The sequence below is a fragment of the Biomphalaria glabrata genome, chromosome 12 (assembly GCF_947242115.1).
Source record: "Biomphalaria glabrata chromosome 12, xgBioGlab47.1, whole genome shotgun sequence".
In the NCBI taxonomy this organism is placed as follows: Eukaryota; Metazoa; Mollusca; class Gastropoda; family Planorbidae; genus Biomphalaria; species Biomphalaria glabrata.
In genome coordinates this window covers 4,801,574-4,818,822 of record NC_074722.1, presented here as the reverse complement: position 1 = coordinate 4,818,822, position 17,249 = coordinate 4,801,574, and the positions used below count along the sequence as shown (strand labels likewise).

Sequence of the window (17,249 nt, the reverse complement as noted above, 5' to 3'; positions counted from 1 at the left end):
GTTTGTCAATAGAATGTATATTAGTATAAAGATACCTCAAATGTCCACTAAAAGCATATGGGTTTGTAGTGCTGGTTTTCAGGATTGATCCTCTTGAGCTGGTGTTTTAAAGTGTTGCTGTTTCAAAAAAAGTAAGGCTAAGAAAATCAGAGCCTTGAATGTATTCAGCTTTTTATGGTGACACAGTTCACATACCACTTGGTGTATTAAGTAAAAAAAAAGATTGAGCTAATCCTCAATTATATAGCTTGAGATTTTGTTTGATATTTAGACAATAAAATATATATATGTTTCAAAAGACTAAGCAGATTCTTGATTGTTTTTTACTTTCTCAGGCAGACATAGGATACTTTATCATAAATTCATCTTCTTTGTAATAATGTGTTTAACTTCTCTAACCCTATATACTCAGTTGAAATCAATTGTTCATGTTCAATGGCTAGTGAATAGCTTTGCCAACTCAGTAGTAGATAATACACACTTGACTATACTTTATCATAATTTCTTCTTTGTAATAATGTGTTTAACTTCTCTAACTCTATAAACTCAGTTGAAATCAATTGTTCATGTTCAATGGCAAGTGAACTACAGAACTATTTTGCCAACTCAGTAGTAGATAATACACACTTGACTATTCATTATCTCTATGTTTTCCATACACTTGATGTAGAAATAGAATACATTAATTTTAGACAAAGAAATCAAATTACATAATTTTTTTAAATTTGATTTTGAAGTTGAAGAATAGCTTGCATCATGGTTTATTTATTTGTCTTCTAGAGGAGAGCTCCGCAGAAGTGACATGCCGTCCTCAGATGGGCAGCGCCAGGATTCCCTTCAGAATCAGAGGCAGCTCACGGATGTGAACTATGTAAAGAGGCAACTAGGTGCAGCTGGAGAGAATGCTCCCACAATTTTGCTGTCTGCCTTTCAGAGAGACGATGTGAGCTCCTCACCACAGGTCAGGATGACACATTACTTTTAGTGACTTACATTAACTATCTTGTTGTTATATATATTATGATATATAAGCATGTAATCATTCATTAAACAGTCAATACTATTTAAGAGCTTCATGCAGAGTGTTGTAACTAAAAAATCAAAGTTTGTAATTTCAAGACTTACCAAGTTATGCACTCTTTTTTTTTAATATTGCCTCGTGTTTCTTCATTTCTAGCCGCCCAATAGTCACAGCCACCCTAGCAAGGCCATGACGGCAGACAAACTCATTAATGCTATAATCATCCATCAAATTAACCAGACCCCATCAGATGATGGCCATGGAAAGCCAGCTTCTTCACCTGGACGGTAAGCTTTATGGTTTGTTCTCCATGAAATGTGGTTAGGATTAGTAAACTCATTTCAGTGAAGTATAAAGTCTTACAATGTCTACCAAATTTTTTATTTAAAAAAAACCAACTTATTTATGTGTTTCATTGCTAAATGCAATGAAGGACTATCACAAAATCCTTTGTTTAATTAGTCTTCACCTTACCTAATTCTTATCCTAATTTGTTAAGTACTAAATCATTTGTATCTTGATAAATGCTTTCAAGAGAATAATTACTCTCTCTAAAAATGTATTTGTTCTTTTTGAGTATTTCGTAGGGCATCCTCACAGATTTAATATTTAGTCCTGATTGGTAAAGGAAATATACAAATTTAACCTCTTGACTCTATTCCTCTTTTAGTCAAATGGCTGCTGGTACTTCAGATCCCTCACAAAGTGAAAGCAGAGCCGCAGACCATTACATGCGCTATTCAGTAAGTGGACTAATTATTACGACATTTAGATCTCTTAGAAAAACAGGTTTTGCCGATAAGGTTGTTTAGACTTTGAAACACATATTTACATGTGGGAAAAACTTGGAATACTCAGCCTCAGGATTTTTAGGCCGCCCCTGAGTTAAGCCAACTCTAAGTGGTGCCTGACATATGTTAGGGTAGTAATGGCAATCAGTCATGCCGGCCACATGACAAACTCATTAACTGTTGGTAATAGAAACAAACGAGCTTAACATTATCTGCCCCATAAAGGATTAAGTCTGGAAAAGGAGGGGTACCTACCTTAACTCTGGCTATTCTAAGGGGCAGAAACTTTTATTGATATGTTGTCTGTCTCATGCGTTTGGTCTATCCACGGTTTATGCTGTGTGTATTATTTGAAAGGTGTGTTTTGTATGTTCTGTATGGAAATTCAAAGATTGAACATTGACAGTCAATTGTGTGAAAAGTGTTTCTTAGTGTGTGTGCTCCAATAGCATTCAATCCCTTAGTAAATGTACTTCATTAGTTCTGTTGGCTAAACTTTTATTTATGGCTATGAATCAAAATATAATGGATAATCCCAGATAGCAGTAGTCCTTATGTCCCAAATGTATCTGATGGCCTTTGGGTCTGGTTACCTTTGTAAAAAAAAATGTCTCTTAGAGATATTCTATCCGGCATTCAAGTGAAGGGATGCATTGTCATTTTGGTATTTGCTCTGCACTGTCATCTTAATGGTCCCAGGTTCAAACCCTGCTGGCTGCCATATATCCTACAGGAGGTTGGGGCTAGGATGTAAAACTCTTTAGTTTGAAGGAACATCTGAAACATAAAACAAAACAAATATCCAATTTTCTTAGTGTCAGTAGTGTCTTTGCTAACCTCTAATCAATATCTGTATGGTTGTCTTGATACTTGTACACATTACTGCAAAACAGGCAAGGGGTGCACAAGATCAATCAAGAATGGATACATTGGACTCAAGACATCACAGACCTGATGCCCGCCAGCAACAGCAGGTATTGAGATATAAAATATATAATGAAATAAAAGTAACTTGTTAGTGCAAATTAACAGTGGGAAACGAAAACATAATTCAAACAGATATGTGACTAACAGCAATTGGTATAACTAACTTAATAAAGAAATGAACTCTCTCAGGTACTTTAAATAAATAAAATATTGTTATGCCAGTGTAGTGATGTCTTCAATAATTTAGTTTTTGTTCTGTACTTTTGAAGATATTTATTGATACAATTTATTCTAAAAAATTATTTACCATACTTTATTTAGTTCATTTTTTTGTTCATCCTCTCTTTTATGGGGGAAATGAGTATTTGTCTCGTATGTTCACAGTTTGAGCAGCAGAGGAGAATGGACCATGCTTCCCAGCAGCAGCAGCAGAGGGAGATGGAGCGCCAAGAGGTCAGGCGGCAGCAGATGGAAGTTGTGGACCAGAGGGGTAGAGGTGGCAGCATGCTAGAAGGAGTCGACCAGAGGGGAAGAAGCAGCTCTATGATGGACCAGCAACAGAGCAGGAGAGGTTAGTTTTCATGAAGAACTTGGGGAAACGTTAGCACTTTTCTTTAGTCCCATCTTATTATTTGTTTCAACCAAGCCAGTGGCCACAAGATACCCAACCATGTATCCCTCGTTTTCCCCATGTATTTGTTTTGCCATTCAGTACTGATAACAAAAGTGTCTCTTTTTTTTTTTTGTCTGACATCATGGACAAAGGACAATTAAGTGGAGAGTGTCCTACACAGCTAAATTTAAGCAGCAACATTGCTGGCCAAAGAGGCACATTCTCTTATCAGGTGGTGTTGCTGACACAAAGTAGTCGTATTCCAATGAATACACAGGAACAAAGTGTGGGGGATTTCCTGAAGTCTTTACCAGTGAGAGACAAAGACACCATCTCAAGCATTGAGGAATTGGGGTTAGAAGTTAGAGAAATACAAGATTGCACTGGCACATCGTCAGTTTCATCAGGCCTTTCAGATAATGCAAATGGATGGCTCTTTGTTTGGATAGAATATGTGATATATATTTATTTATGAAGTTTGACATGTAAGTTTGATTAAGGATTGACATAAAAGTTTGACTGAGAGTTTGACATGAAAGTTTGACTGAGAGTTTGGCATGAAAGTTTGACTGAGAGTTTGACATGAAGGTTTGAGAGTTTAACATGAAAGTTGACTTAGAGTTTGACATGAAAGTTGACTGAGAGTTTGACATAAAAGTTTGACTGAAAGTTTATCTGACTTTTGTTTGATTCTCCACAGACCCAGAGATGGAGAGGTCAGAGATGGAGCACAAGCAGCGCATGCAGCAACAGATGCCAGAGATGGTTTACAGGCAGCAGCAACAAGCCTCCAAGCCCAAGTATATTTCTCCTGTAAGTGTTGCCCACATTGCAGTTACTTTACAAAGATGCTTATGTTTTCTAAGTACCTTGTAGGCCTAGAGATGTACAAGAAGATATATATATAATTAGGTGTAATTAAAGAAGAAAGGATTGAAAATTGATAACTTAAGATTTTGTCATTAGAACTGCTCTTTGTTTGAAGTCTGATGAATAAAGGTTTATAATGTCTTTGATAGCCTCATCAATAAGTGCATCCGTCATTAGGTGTATATAGATAGATTGAATTACTTACTACCTGTATTGTAACTCAGCTACTTTTGTAGCTATAGTATGAGAACAATTAATCATTAAATGTCTCATGTCTTCAGTCACAGAGAGAACAGAGTGACCATCACCCTGAAGTGGACAGCAGAAGCAGGCAGGAGATGGACAGTAGGTCAAGGGGAAGTGGTGATGTTGGGCCTGACCCGAGGGGTCGAAGTTCAAGCAATGACTCTGAGCCCCGCCCACATACCTCTCCTATTGCTGGGAGTCAGGTTAGCTCTCCAGGCACAGCGGGTATGATACCAAGCAAGACAGGGGGCAGCATGATGACCTTGGGTGACCACATCGATGCTATCATCAGTAAGGACTACGACTCCAACAAGCCTCCAGGAGCTCAGGGTGGCCACACTTCAAGATCTATGAATAACGTCTCTTTTTTAGCCCTGATTCAGGACTCTAATAGCGTGGGTAAGAAACACATTTTAACACTGGCTTTTTTTTTTAATTGTCTGGTTTCATTTGTACTTGGCAGCCCAATGTGATGAGTTTCAGATTTTAATGACTGTTACGTTTTGTTATATGAAGAGACTCTTTTAACAATATATCAACACAAAACGTCAACGTCATAGTTTATAATTAATTTAATCTTCATGAACACTATAAACACTATTTAGTTTCTATTCCTCCATTTTTGGTTCTCCTCTCCTTTCAACACGCATTCGCACCATTCCACATTTACACTAACATGCGCTAATGACCTTGTTGGAAAAAAATGCCAACAAGCTTAATATTTGACTTTTACCTTTGCATTAAGTAAGTAGTGGATGAAATGTGTTGATATTGAGAAAATTATTATTTCTAAGTGAATATCTTTTCAAATATTGATAAAACCATCTTACAGTAATTCCTGCTAAAACTAAAAATTCATTTTATGCCTTATGGGCTGATAGAAGCTAATAATTGAAAATGTACTGCCATCAAAGGATTATCCAACCTTCAACACCATTTAATCATAACTGGAACAATCTCCACTAGACTGAGAGTGAAACAGAAGTGATTTATTGTTGTTTTCAAGGACTAATCTTGTGAAACTTCATAATTGCACACAGTGTTAAAATATTGTTTTCAGAATCTGATTCTAATAGTTGAAATATTTTCTCTCCACAGGTGGTTCAACAACTGACTACCGTGAGCCTATGGATGCATCCCAAACGCGAAGGAGTCCTGCCGTTTCTGAGTCTGGTATGGTTGGATCAACGTCTGACTCAAGACCCAGGAGCTATAGCATCCCCACTACTCAAGGAGGACCCTCCCCCAATTGGAAGAAATGGGTAGGCTTCTACTGTGTGCTATAGTGCTAATTAATGTGAGATTAATGAAGTGTCAATGGACACAGATTTTATTGTAACAAATATATGTACACCATATAAATGAAATTACTTTCAGATTACTCACTTGTAGTCAATGGACATAACTTAATTATTTTAATTAACAAAAGGAAACAAAGTTATGGAATATATAATTGCAAACGATTTCTAGTAGAATTTTTAAAAAAGGAGTTCCTCATCAAGATGTACATGATTCTTTTAAAATCTAAAAAGCATCCATAGTCAAATATAATTTAATTTAAAACCATACCTTGTGACACAACAGTAATAATAAGTCCTGTGTTGCATTTATCATGAGATCTCTTTGTACCTATGTTGATGACCAAGTGAAAACAAAAAATTAAAACTTTAATAAATTGGTCCTACTGCTGCTCTTTGATGATTATTTTTTTTATTTCACTATTTCGTGTGTTTGACCATTTCAGGATGGTATAGGAGAAAGACCAACTCATTCAACTCCTACTCCTGGCCAGACAGATTCTGTTTCCTCGTCACCTTCTTCCTCTTCATCCTCCAGCAGTTTAGCCAAGTCCAGTGTGACCAGCTTCACGCCGTCCCACCCTTCCCAGCTGCACGCCTTGCCCCAGGGTGGCTCAGGGGACAGGGTAGGCGGCTCTGACCAGTCACGCTCCCCTCAGCCACAGCAGCACCATATGTTCCACACGCGGCGCAGCCCCCAGCAGCAGGGAGGCATGTCTTCACACCAAACTGTTGCTGAGGCTCCATTTGCTACATCAGGTGATACATCTGTTTCTGGTTTTATTTCCCTTTAAAATTTTTGTGCTGAGTAGCCTGCTGAAGAAGAAATAGTGAGATTTAGGTGATTTTAATTTGAGTTATATATTGATATTAGGAGGCACTGTGGCTGAATGGTCCTGGTTTTGAATCTGGTGAAGATTGGATTTTTAATTCAGGGATCTTTAGGGTCGGTACGTGACGTTTTGGCCCCGACGTTTTGGCGACGGGACGTTTTGGCGCCAGCCGTTTTGGCGACGGGACGTTTTGGCGCGAGATATCATTTGACGATAATTTAATAAGCACGTAGCTTTTATAACAATGTTTATTTCACTCTACCATAATATTGTATGTATAGTATGAATTCTAACACCGTTCAGTGAATTGTTGTTGTTTTTTAATTATAAAGGTTTTGCTTATTTCATGAATATAGGTCTATAATAAGTCAGATTCCTGAATGGTAATGACATGCTAATCGCACTGGATGACATTTTTGGATTTCTTTCCAAAAGATTTTTTTTTTATTTGACATTAGTGTAATATACGAACTAGCTAAGTGTCACACTTTAATATAACAAAAACCATTTTAACATCTAAAGCTCTAGTACGCTGAATGACGACAACAACTCCACACATAGTAAAGATCAAGACACGGAATGTGGTCAGTACAAACTCTAACGTGAAAAGATATATTTTGAGAAATTGGGTAGGGGTGATTTGGATGACACATCTCGCATTGACGCAGGTAGAGTTAAACAAATGAAGACAAGACCAGCACCGAGCACTGGTCGTTGGCGTCATGAGTCTGGCGATCACCTCCTTGGGAATGGTCATTACATGTGACACCTATCCCGCCCCCTCTCTTCTGCTCACATTTCACTCCTTGTATATACTCTTTCCTCCACCCCTCCCCTCTCTCACGCGATTTTTGTTTTTAATTTTAAAGTAATTTCTGAAAAAACTTTTTTGAAAATAAAAGTGTGCCTCTTAATAAACACACATACACAAGCCAAAATGTTTATTAAAGAAAATGATGTGAAAAACAAACACACATTTACATTTAGTACGTGAAAAATATGTGTTAACACAAATACTCATGCAAAACATAGATATGAATAATTCTTTTAAAAGAAATAATACAATAAACGTACATAATGTATTTCGCGCCAAAACGTCCCGTCGCCAAAACGGCTCGCGCCAAAACGACCTTCGCGCCAAAACGACGGCGCCAAAACGGCCTGCTTCGCTTTAGGGTGCCTCTGAGTCCAACCAGCTCTAATGGGTACCTGACATTAGTTGGGGAAAAGTAAAGGTGGTTGGTCATTGTGCTAGCCACACGACACCCTTGTTAATCAAGGGCCACAGAAACATGACCTTTCTGTTATTTGCCCTATAGATTGCAAGGTCTGAAAGGGGAAATTTTTACTTTATACATTTGATATTGAATGTCAGAATAGGATTGGAATAAGCCATTCCATTATTATTACTTGTATTTAGTAGTCAGATATGTATATATTTTAGATAATTCAAATCTATGTTAGTTCTTTATTGACCAGCTGACTTCAAAGATTTTGCAAATAGAAATAATGAAATGAAGATTAACATTTTACTGCAGTCTTAAGGAAAAAAAAATGGTTTTAGTGCATATTGTCTGAATTCTTTCTTGTTTTGGTGAATTTCCAACTTTCCTTCAGAAATGAAGATTATTACCTGTACTTAGCCCAAACCTGCTGCAAGAGAGCTTGTGATAGGTAAAATAAGGATTTACTTGTGTATAGTCTGAATGCATTATAGGACCTGATAGCCATAAATTTAGTGAGATTGCTGTATTGAAATACAATAATACATAAAACTAACAAAGGAAAAACTTAATCTAATAGAATTACTGTTAGACACAAGAAGCCTTAATTAACCTAGACTTGGTTGACTTGAAATGACTAGATTAATACATGGATGTGCAAAGGATGTAATGATCTTTTTAAAAGGAAAGTCTGTAATCTACAAGAGAACTGAGGTGACTGTGTTCCAATGTTTGTATTGTGTTTCTTACTAAAGTTTTCTGTTCACAACTACTAGGTGTGCCTCTGGTAGAGAGCAGTGTCTCCTCACATGGACTCAATGAATCTCCCAGTCAGAGTGTTATGATGGTCTCAGCCCTGGATGTTGTGCAGAGCAAAATTGAAATGGCCCTGAGAGAAAACATGGACACTGCCTCACTCCCAAGGTCGGGTAGAGGGGACAAGCCCACGTCATCCACCCCCTCTTTGTCTACTTCAATGGCGTCTCCTTTGTCCTCGTCGTCAAGCAAGATGCCTGGCCAGATGGCAACGAGCACTTCACCACAGGAGCAGCCATCCAGCAGGAGCTCCAACTCTTCTTCCCAAGACAGCCACAGCGTTAGTTCTGCTCAATCTTCCGATCAGTCTGAAGATAGCTCGCCATATCACAGAATGGGTCAAGCTTCTGAAAATAATGACCCAGCTTTGTCGCCATCGTCATCTAGTGTACCCTCTTATAGTAGAAAACGAGGCCTTGTGAGACCCCGAGGGCGTCCGGAAGATATGCCCTCACCAGCGACACCTTCATCCACTATCCCTTCTCAGTCTGGTAACAAGTCTGCCCAGCCCAGCCCTCACCCCAGTAGCTCTTCCTCAAGAGATCGTCCTTCTCCCAGCTCTGGTCCCCCAGAGAGTACCTCCAGAGGTTCACACAAGCCTGGCAGCGGAGATAAAACTGGCCGCCTGTCTGCCTATGACTTCCCAGATGATACAGATGATGAGCCTGTGGGCAAGACACCAAGCAGCTACATGGCCTTAGCCACATCAGGTCGTGGAGCACGCAAATGCCAGGTGGATAGCTCTGATGGTAAAGGCTCATGGCAAGGCCCTGATACTCAGGGTTCTTTGGAGGAAGGGAAAACAGGAGATAAAAGTGAAGCTCAAGCTTATGACACCTTGTCTCAGTCGGAAGGAGCGACAAAGCCAAGATCAAGGTTTGGCAGTCGTGTCAGTAGTGTTGAAGCCGAACCTGGCTCCGGGCTGCACTCATCAGTAGACAGCACAAGGCCAGACAAATCTGGAGAAGATGGTGAAGGTGTGGACAGTTCCACTTCTTCTGATCGCTCTAAGCCACCAAAGCAGAGAGCAAGGGTCAGTGGACTGGACAGCACAACTCAGTCAAGTGACTCTATGCCCGGGTCTGAAGTGACCCAAGGATCAGGTGATGGGGAAGACGCACACCTGTACCCCCAGCAGTGGAGGTGTCCCCGCCCAGGCCCAGACTCTGGAATGGCGGATGAAGCAGCAACCCGCTCCATCTCTAGCTCAGATCATGCTGATAGTCACAGTGGCCCCACTACCTCATTGTCTGGCCCCTCCATCCCTTATTCATCTGGCAGTCAGCCAGTGGTGTCCAGCATGATCCGAGACCCAGATCAGACCACTATGTGTTCTCGTGACCAGGAGCCCGCCCCCCTCCTCTCTTCAAAGTATGAAACTCTGTCAGACGACGATGAAATGTAAAATACTTTTTTTTTCTTGTGTTCAATCTATTTGGCTTGTGCTCATACCTTAATGCCACATCACAACATTTTACCATGTCAAAGACTTGAAATGATGAATCAAATTTTGTGCTTGTGTTTGTTTTTAGTTTACCTATCAATATAATGTCATTTTCTATCATAATAATTATTCATTTATAGAGAGCAATGTCAAGGAAGTAAGAAATAATGTATTGCAGTTCTTAAGTTTAAAGAGCTTTAGTTACATAAACTTGAGATTCAACCATCAGAAAATCTCATCAACTTCAGGGCTTAACTCTTTCTCTCCGTAATTATTTACCACATTCTGGTGGAATCAACACTGGTATCGTCAGTTAGGAGAAAAAGAGTTAAAGCTCATTTTCTTGTTTATAGTGCTTTGACTTCTCTCTGAAATACTTTGTTTTGTTCTTGAGTGTTTGATGACTTGATCATACCATCTTGAGTAGAATATAGCATTTTGATTTCCTAATCCTGTCTGAATCTGGAAGCACTTCAAAGACACTAACAACACATATTGACGCAGCCTGTCAACGTGTTCCAAAATTGTCTTTACTTCTTTGTAAAATTTATTTTAAATTTTTGTTTTAAAATTTGCTGTTGATTTGTGTGTGTGTGTGTGTGTGTGTTATTTGATTGTCTCTGAGAAATAAAATGTTAACAAAAAAATTATTTTAAATCATTTTGTGTTTTAGAGTCCATTTTGTCCATCCTTCCGTTGGACTGCCACTCTACTTCTCTGTCGTATCTTTTTGTTTAAAATGTCTTGCATCGTAGCTTGATCCTTTGATGTTGTCGTTTAGTCATGAATCTTGTTATTACTCATGTTTAGCTATTGAAACATGAATGAAAAACATGTTTTATAGTGTGGGGGATATTCGTAAAGACAATCTGGGTTCAGCTTTGGAAAAAAACAAAAAAAAAAGGAGGGGGGGGGGACTGTTAAACATTTTAGTCAATTTGTTTATGTTGTTTTAAGATTAATCAGACATCATCTCTTTATGTTGTTTTAAGGTTAGTTCTACATCATCTAAATCAGTTCCAAGTTGTACATTTCAAGTTTTGTTTTCATTTTAGTTAACTAGAGTGGTTGCACTTGGTCTTCTGTTGTTTGTAAAAAAAAAAAAAAAATAAATAAATAAAGTAATGTTCTTTACATTAGACTCTGAACTTTTACACCTTTTTGTTTACATCCTCAGTGTCTTGTTCTAGTTCAGCAGTTCTCAACCTTTTATGCTCGGCGACCCCTTTTTACAATCCCCCGCTCTGCCGCGACACCCCCCACACACTCACATACAGCAATAGAAGAGTAGACAATATGCAATCCATATTTTTGATGGTCTTAGGCGACCTCTGGCATATCGTCAATCGACCACCAAAGGGTCGCGACCCACAGGTTGAGAACCCCTGTTCCAGTTGAATACAACAGCTGCTCTACTACAACATTGTTTTGTCTAGGTCATAGATGAATATCTCTTTTGTCTAGGTCATAGATGAATATCTCTTTTGTCTAGGTCATAGTTGAATATCTCTTTTGCCTGTACTTGAAAAATTATAATCTTCTTATTATAATCTTTTTAATCCCCTTGTTAAAACCATGACCTGACTGACAGATTGGAAGTGAGCCTAGCATCTAATAGGTCACGACATCTATTAGATAAAGAGCAGGCAGCTTATTGATCAGGCTACACAATCCCCTAGTAGATTTATGATCACAAATATTAGTGAATTTAGGGTATTATATTTTTATTTTGCAATGTTGCTTTGACTTACTTTTGTTATCAGATGTAAGCTAGAAAGATACATCTTAATCTTCTAAACATATTAACTCACAGTAGTTTCATAATATTAAAAATAAAAGTTATCAGAAAAGAAATGATAGTAAAAAAAAATGTTTATTACAAACCAGCCAAATTTACACAAAAGCAACATGTATGCATAAAATTTCTTTATAAATACAGCTAATACATGGTGAATAAACATGAACAACTATTGAATCTCCTGGGTCAGATTCACAGATAAATAATGATGGCCCTTGGAAAGCTGCAAAGTTAATATCCTTCTAAAGGCAACAAAATAATAAAATATTTTTTATTTAAATCTGTTTTTGATTTGCATAAGATGTTTTTCAATAAAAAACTATTGCCAATATAAACTACTACAAAAATATTGCAACGCTTGCAAAGCAAATGTTTGAAGTTTAGCCAATTTAAAGAAAACAAAATTCTTAGTTTGATCCTATCACTGTTTCCTTAGTTCAGTATTATCCAGAGATTAAGCATCACATACATACACCTATGTATTCCAACACTAATGATACATATGGACATGTTCTGCTAAGAAAGCAGCATTCTCCCCACCACCTGAGTAACAATTTATTGAAAATTTTAATGTAAAATTTTTGGGTGAACATGAACACCTGCACAGGCAAATCTTTGAAGATAGGGTAAAGCACTTTTTTTTGACCTAATGATTTTGCATACTTCTTTGAGATAATAACAACACTATTGATGAAACAAATTGTTTAAAATAAAATGTTACAATCGAAACAAAAATTTTAATATCTCATAAAATTAATTAATTATTCAAAAACTAAAACTACGGTATTTGCAGAAATTAGTTATGTGAAAATAAAGTAAACCAAATCAAATGCATGTGTCCGATCATCATGATTTGTAAGTTTTTCTAAGTTAAAGGAAATTATAATGCATTCTCTCCCTTGCACAGCAATCTTCCGATATCCTAATATATCAAGTCACATGTTAAAAATCTTCTATCTTCACTTGACTTAGACAACCTTTAAAAGAATTCAACCGGACATCAATCTCTCCTTCTTCCAGCTCATCATCCCCATAAAGTTCATTGTAGCAAAACTCAGACATGCACATGCGAATACACTTCGTGTGCTTCACACTCCAGAGTCCCTGGCACTCTGCCTCCATCTCACACCGCTGTCTTGCCGACTTGTAACGCTTGTCGTCTCGCTTCTTCCTGTAGGTGTATCGCTTGTAGGGGAACTCCTTCACACACTCACACAGTTGGACGATTAGCAAGACAAGCAACACGGCAGCTAAAACTGCCCGGAACTTGTCTGGCATGTTCTGAAGATCTCAATTGTCTTACATGACTGTCTTAACAGAAACTGTTTCAAAAAAAAATAATAAAAACATTCAGATGTACACTTTTAGTTGAAAAAAAAATCTAACTATTGGAGGCGCTGTGGCTGAGTGGTAAAGCACTTGGCTTGGGAAAAGGGGGTCCCGGGTTAGAATCCAGAAGACTGGAATTTTTAATTTCCGGATCTTCAGGGCGCTTCTGAGTCCACCCAGCTCTAATGGGTACCTGACATTAGTTGGGGAAAAGTAAAGGCAGTTGGTTGTTGTGCTGGCCACATGACACCCTCATTCACCGTGGGCCACAGAAAAAGATGACCTTTACATCATCTGCTCTATAGACTGCATAGTCTGAAAGGGAAATTTTACTTTTTTATAGGATGTTTGGCTTGGGTACCTAAAAGCGTGCTCGAGTTTGAATCACAACTTGAGAGCTGTGTTTGCTGAGCTCCCTAAGCGAGCACTGAAACCCTTCTCCCAGTTACATTAACCCCCACCCCCAACAGGTGAACACAAAAATTGTAGCCAAGTATATTAAATATAATAAATCATCTGCACAAGAGTTTATTTTACATAACTTAAAATTACAAAAGATTTTTTGTATAAAGAACAAGCTAGGGAGGAATCACACTAACAGCAACTGATGTTCTGACAACTTAAAGTGGTAAAAGGAAACTATATTTCAAAGGATCTACAAGATAATGAGACGGAATTAAAAACAACTAGTAAAGAGTAGTGGAAAATTAGTGCTGGTGGAAAGAAATGAAGATAAAAGCAAAGAAATGTTGCTAATGACTGCTGTTACATAATTTTACTGAGACCTGAAAAGGAAAGAAAGAAAAAGTACAAAACACTGAACAGAATCTTGCACTTACATATTAAAAAAAACATATCTGTGCATAGCCAGGTACAATATATTTTTAATACAGTGTAAGTCCTAGGTGCTAAGTACTATATTATGATTACTTTGGGCTAAGTAGGTACATAAAAAAATAAATATTTTATTTTTCAAATCATTTAAAGTGATCTATGTCCACACAATTTTATTCTGTTTCGCAAGATCATCAAATAAATCTTGTATATAATATTGTGGGGGCAACCAGTTTTTCTTTTTCTTTCGCTGTATATGATCATATTTAAGTAGCTTGGGTGGACAGCCTCAATAGATGCAACATCTGCAAAAAAATATGCACCCTGAAACAGAAAGCCATTCAATGTGACACCTGCGATGAATGGTACCATGCATCATGTCTCCATATGAATACACCTGTGTATTATGCCTTAGGCAACAAAGACGCATCATGGCACTGTGTACCGTGTGGGTTACCTCAGTTTACATCAGGACTGTTTGATTCCTTTGATGCGGACACTTCTAACCCATACAACATCCTAAACACCATCCCGAACCAAACTCACCAACCACTAGCCAGATCCACTCCTGTTAAACCTAAATCTACTAAAATTAATACAACAGCCTCACTAAACAAACCTACTAAAGAAGTAATACCAAAATACCTTAAAACCTTAGTTATAAATTTTCAAAGCATTAGGAACAAAACAGCAGACTTAGAAATTTTATTAGAATGTGAGAAACCAGACATAATTGCAGGAACAGAAACTTGGCTGCATCCTGAAATTTATAATGCAGAAATTTTCAATAGTAATTATGAAATTTTTAGAAAAGATAGGGCTGATAATCATGGAGGAGTTCTTTTAGCAATAAAAAACACTCTTATAGCAGAAGAAATTACCTTACCTAACTCAAAAAATGTAGAATCAACATTTTGTAAAATTAATACCACCTCAACATCCCTAATAATAGGCAGCATTTACAGACCACCAAATTCTAGTTTAGAATACATGCAGGAACTATGTAATCAGATTACTACACTTAAAGAGACAAATAAAAATGCAGTTTTTTGGATTATGGGTGATTTCAACCTACCTGATATAAATTGGAAAACACTAACCATAGATAAACACCAAAACCTTAAGGACATAAATGAGCTTTTCATAGAAACTTTACACAACCTAAGTTTAGATCAAATCATTAAAAAGCCAACTAGATTAAACAACACATTAGATCTCTTCTTAACCAACAGACCTGGATTAGTAGTTGATTATGAAATTATCCCTGGTCTATCAGACCATGAGATCATAAAAATACACAGTCAGATAAAAGCAGTAGCCAATACAAAACCCAAAAGAAAAATCTTACTCTGGAATAAATGTAACCTAACACAACTACACCAAGCTGCACTAAACTTTCAACAAACATTCTTATTAGAAAAGACATTAACCAACCAGTCGATGACCTCTGGAATTTCATTAAAAACCATCTTAAAAGCATAATAGAAAATCATATACCAACTAAATACACATCAAACAAAATAAATAAATGCTGGTTTAATAATAGACTAAAGAAGCTTTGTAAACAGAAGGAAAACTACAGACCAGTATCACTTACCAGCATCACATGTAAAATCCTAGAACACATAATATGTAGCAACATCATAAACCACTTAGACAAACATAATGTCCTCACACCATACCAACATGGCTTTAGGAAATATAGATCATGTGAAACACAACTAATAGGACTAATTGATGATTTTTCAAAAGGTTTAGATAATAGTGAACAAATAGATGCTATCTTACTAGATTTTTCTAAGGCTTTTGACAAAGTTCACCACCATAGTTTGCTTAAAAAATTAAAATATTTCGGCATTAATGGTCCACTGCATCAGTGGATTAAAGACTTTCTGATAGGGAGAGAACAAACTGTAATAATAAATGGCTCTAAATCAACACCGATAACAGTAAACTCAGGTGTACCTCAAGGTACAGTCTTGGGTCCACTACTATTTTTAATTTACATAAATGATTTACCAAATTGCATTAGTTCAGGAACAAAAGTCAGATTATTTGCAGACGATTGCATAATATATAGAACAATAAAAACAACACAAGACACAGATATTTTACAAAGAGAATTAGATGAATTACAGAAATGGGAATCAAATTGGAGCATGTCTTTCCACCCAGAAAAATGTCAGTTGTTAAGAGTAACAAAAAAACTAAAACAAATTAATTCCACTTATCTTATTCATGGCAAACCAGTATCACAGACTAAAAACGCAAAATACCTAGGTGTTATAATAAATGAAAAACTATCATGGAATCCACATATTGATGAAACTACAAAAAAATCAAACAAAGCATTAGGATTTATTAAAAGAAATTTCTATAAATCAAATAAGAACATAAAACTAAAATGTTACTTAACCTTGGTTAGGCCAATAATAGAATATGCATCCTCCGTTTGGGACCCCTCAACTCAAGAAAACATTAAGAAACTGGAACAGACACAAAATAGAGCAGTGAGATTCATAACAAACGAATATTCACATTTGACTAGAGTAACACCTTTAGTAAAATCACTAAATTTAGAAAGCCTTCAGGACAGAAGGCTCAAAAGTAAAGTAGCAATCATACATAAAACACTGAACCATAATCTTCAAATACAAAAACAAAATTTAATAAAATACTCTGAAAGACACAAAGATAAAGGCACATTCCTCGTCCCATATGCTAGGACAAATTTGTACAAATACTCCTTCTTCCCTAGTGCTATTAGAGCATGGAATGGGTTGCCTGAGCTAGCCAGGAAAACCAGTGACTTGGCAGAATTTAAGTCATTGGTTAATATGCATGACTAAATGCATGACGCGTAGGACGTAATCATCTTCTTTTTTGAAGTAACGTCTGTATTATATAAGATAAGATAAGAATGTAGCTTCTTATGTTATAGATATCAATCTACGTTGTGTTAGGTTGAATTTGTTCCATAATAAGATTTTTCTTTTTACCAATTTTTGGTTACACTCAGACTGAGACAATTTCAGAGTTACTGTCACTGTGTGACTGTTACGAGAGTAGGCTACTGCTTGAAGTGCTTTTAATATTAATAATTATTATTAGACTAGATCTCTAGAATTCTAGATCCATTATCTTATCTTATCATATAAAATACAGACGTTACTTCAAAAAAGAAGATGATTATGTCCTACGCATTA

General features: G+C 36.9%; 1 protein-coding gene across 5 annotated transcripts in view; it reads left to right on the top strand.

The window, feature by feature from the left end:
* The window catches only part of LOC106068052 (serine/arginine repetitive matrix protein 2-like), a 138,954-nt gene extending 127,733 nt beyond the window's left edge, over positions 1-11,221 (top strand). For all 5 annotated transcript variants that reach the window (XM_056006825.1, XM_056006826.1, XM_056006824.1 and 2 more), the window contains 10 exons: positions 781-961; positions 1,178-1,308; positions 1,692-1,764; positions 2,706-2,786; positions 3,124-3,310; positions 4,053-4,165; positions 4,504-4,867; positions 5,567-5,730; positions 6,213-6,525; positions 8,599-11,221. In XM_056006825.1, the coding sequence (XP_055862800.1) occupies positions 781-961; positions 1,178-1,308; positions 1,692-1,764; positions 2,706-2,786; positions 3,124-3,310; positions 4,053-4,165; positions 4,504-4,867; positions 5,567-5,730; positions 6,213-6,525; positions 8,599-10,043 (3,052 nt within the window). In that variant the 3' untranslated portion in view covers positions 10,044-11,221. The remainder of the gene's footprint in view (positions 1-780; positions 962-1,177; positions 1,309-1,691; positions 1,765-2,705; positions 2,787-3,123; positions 3,311-4,052; positions 4,166-4,503; positions 4,868-5,566; positions 5,731-6,212; positions 6,526-8,598) is intronic.
* The last annotated feature ends 6,028 nt before the right edge of the window (positions 11,222-17,249 follow it).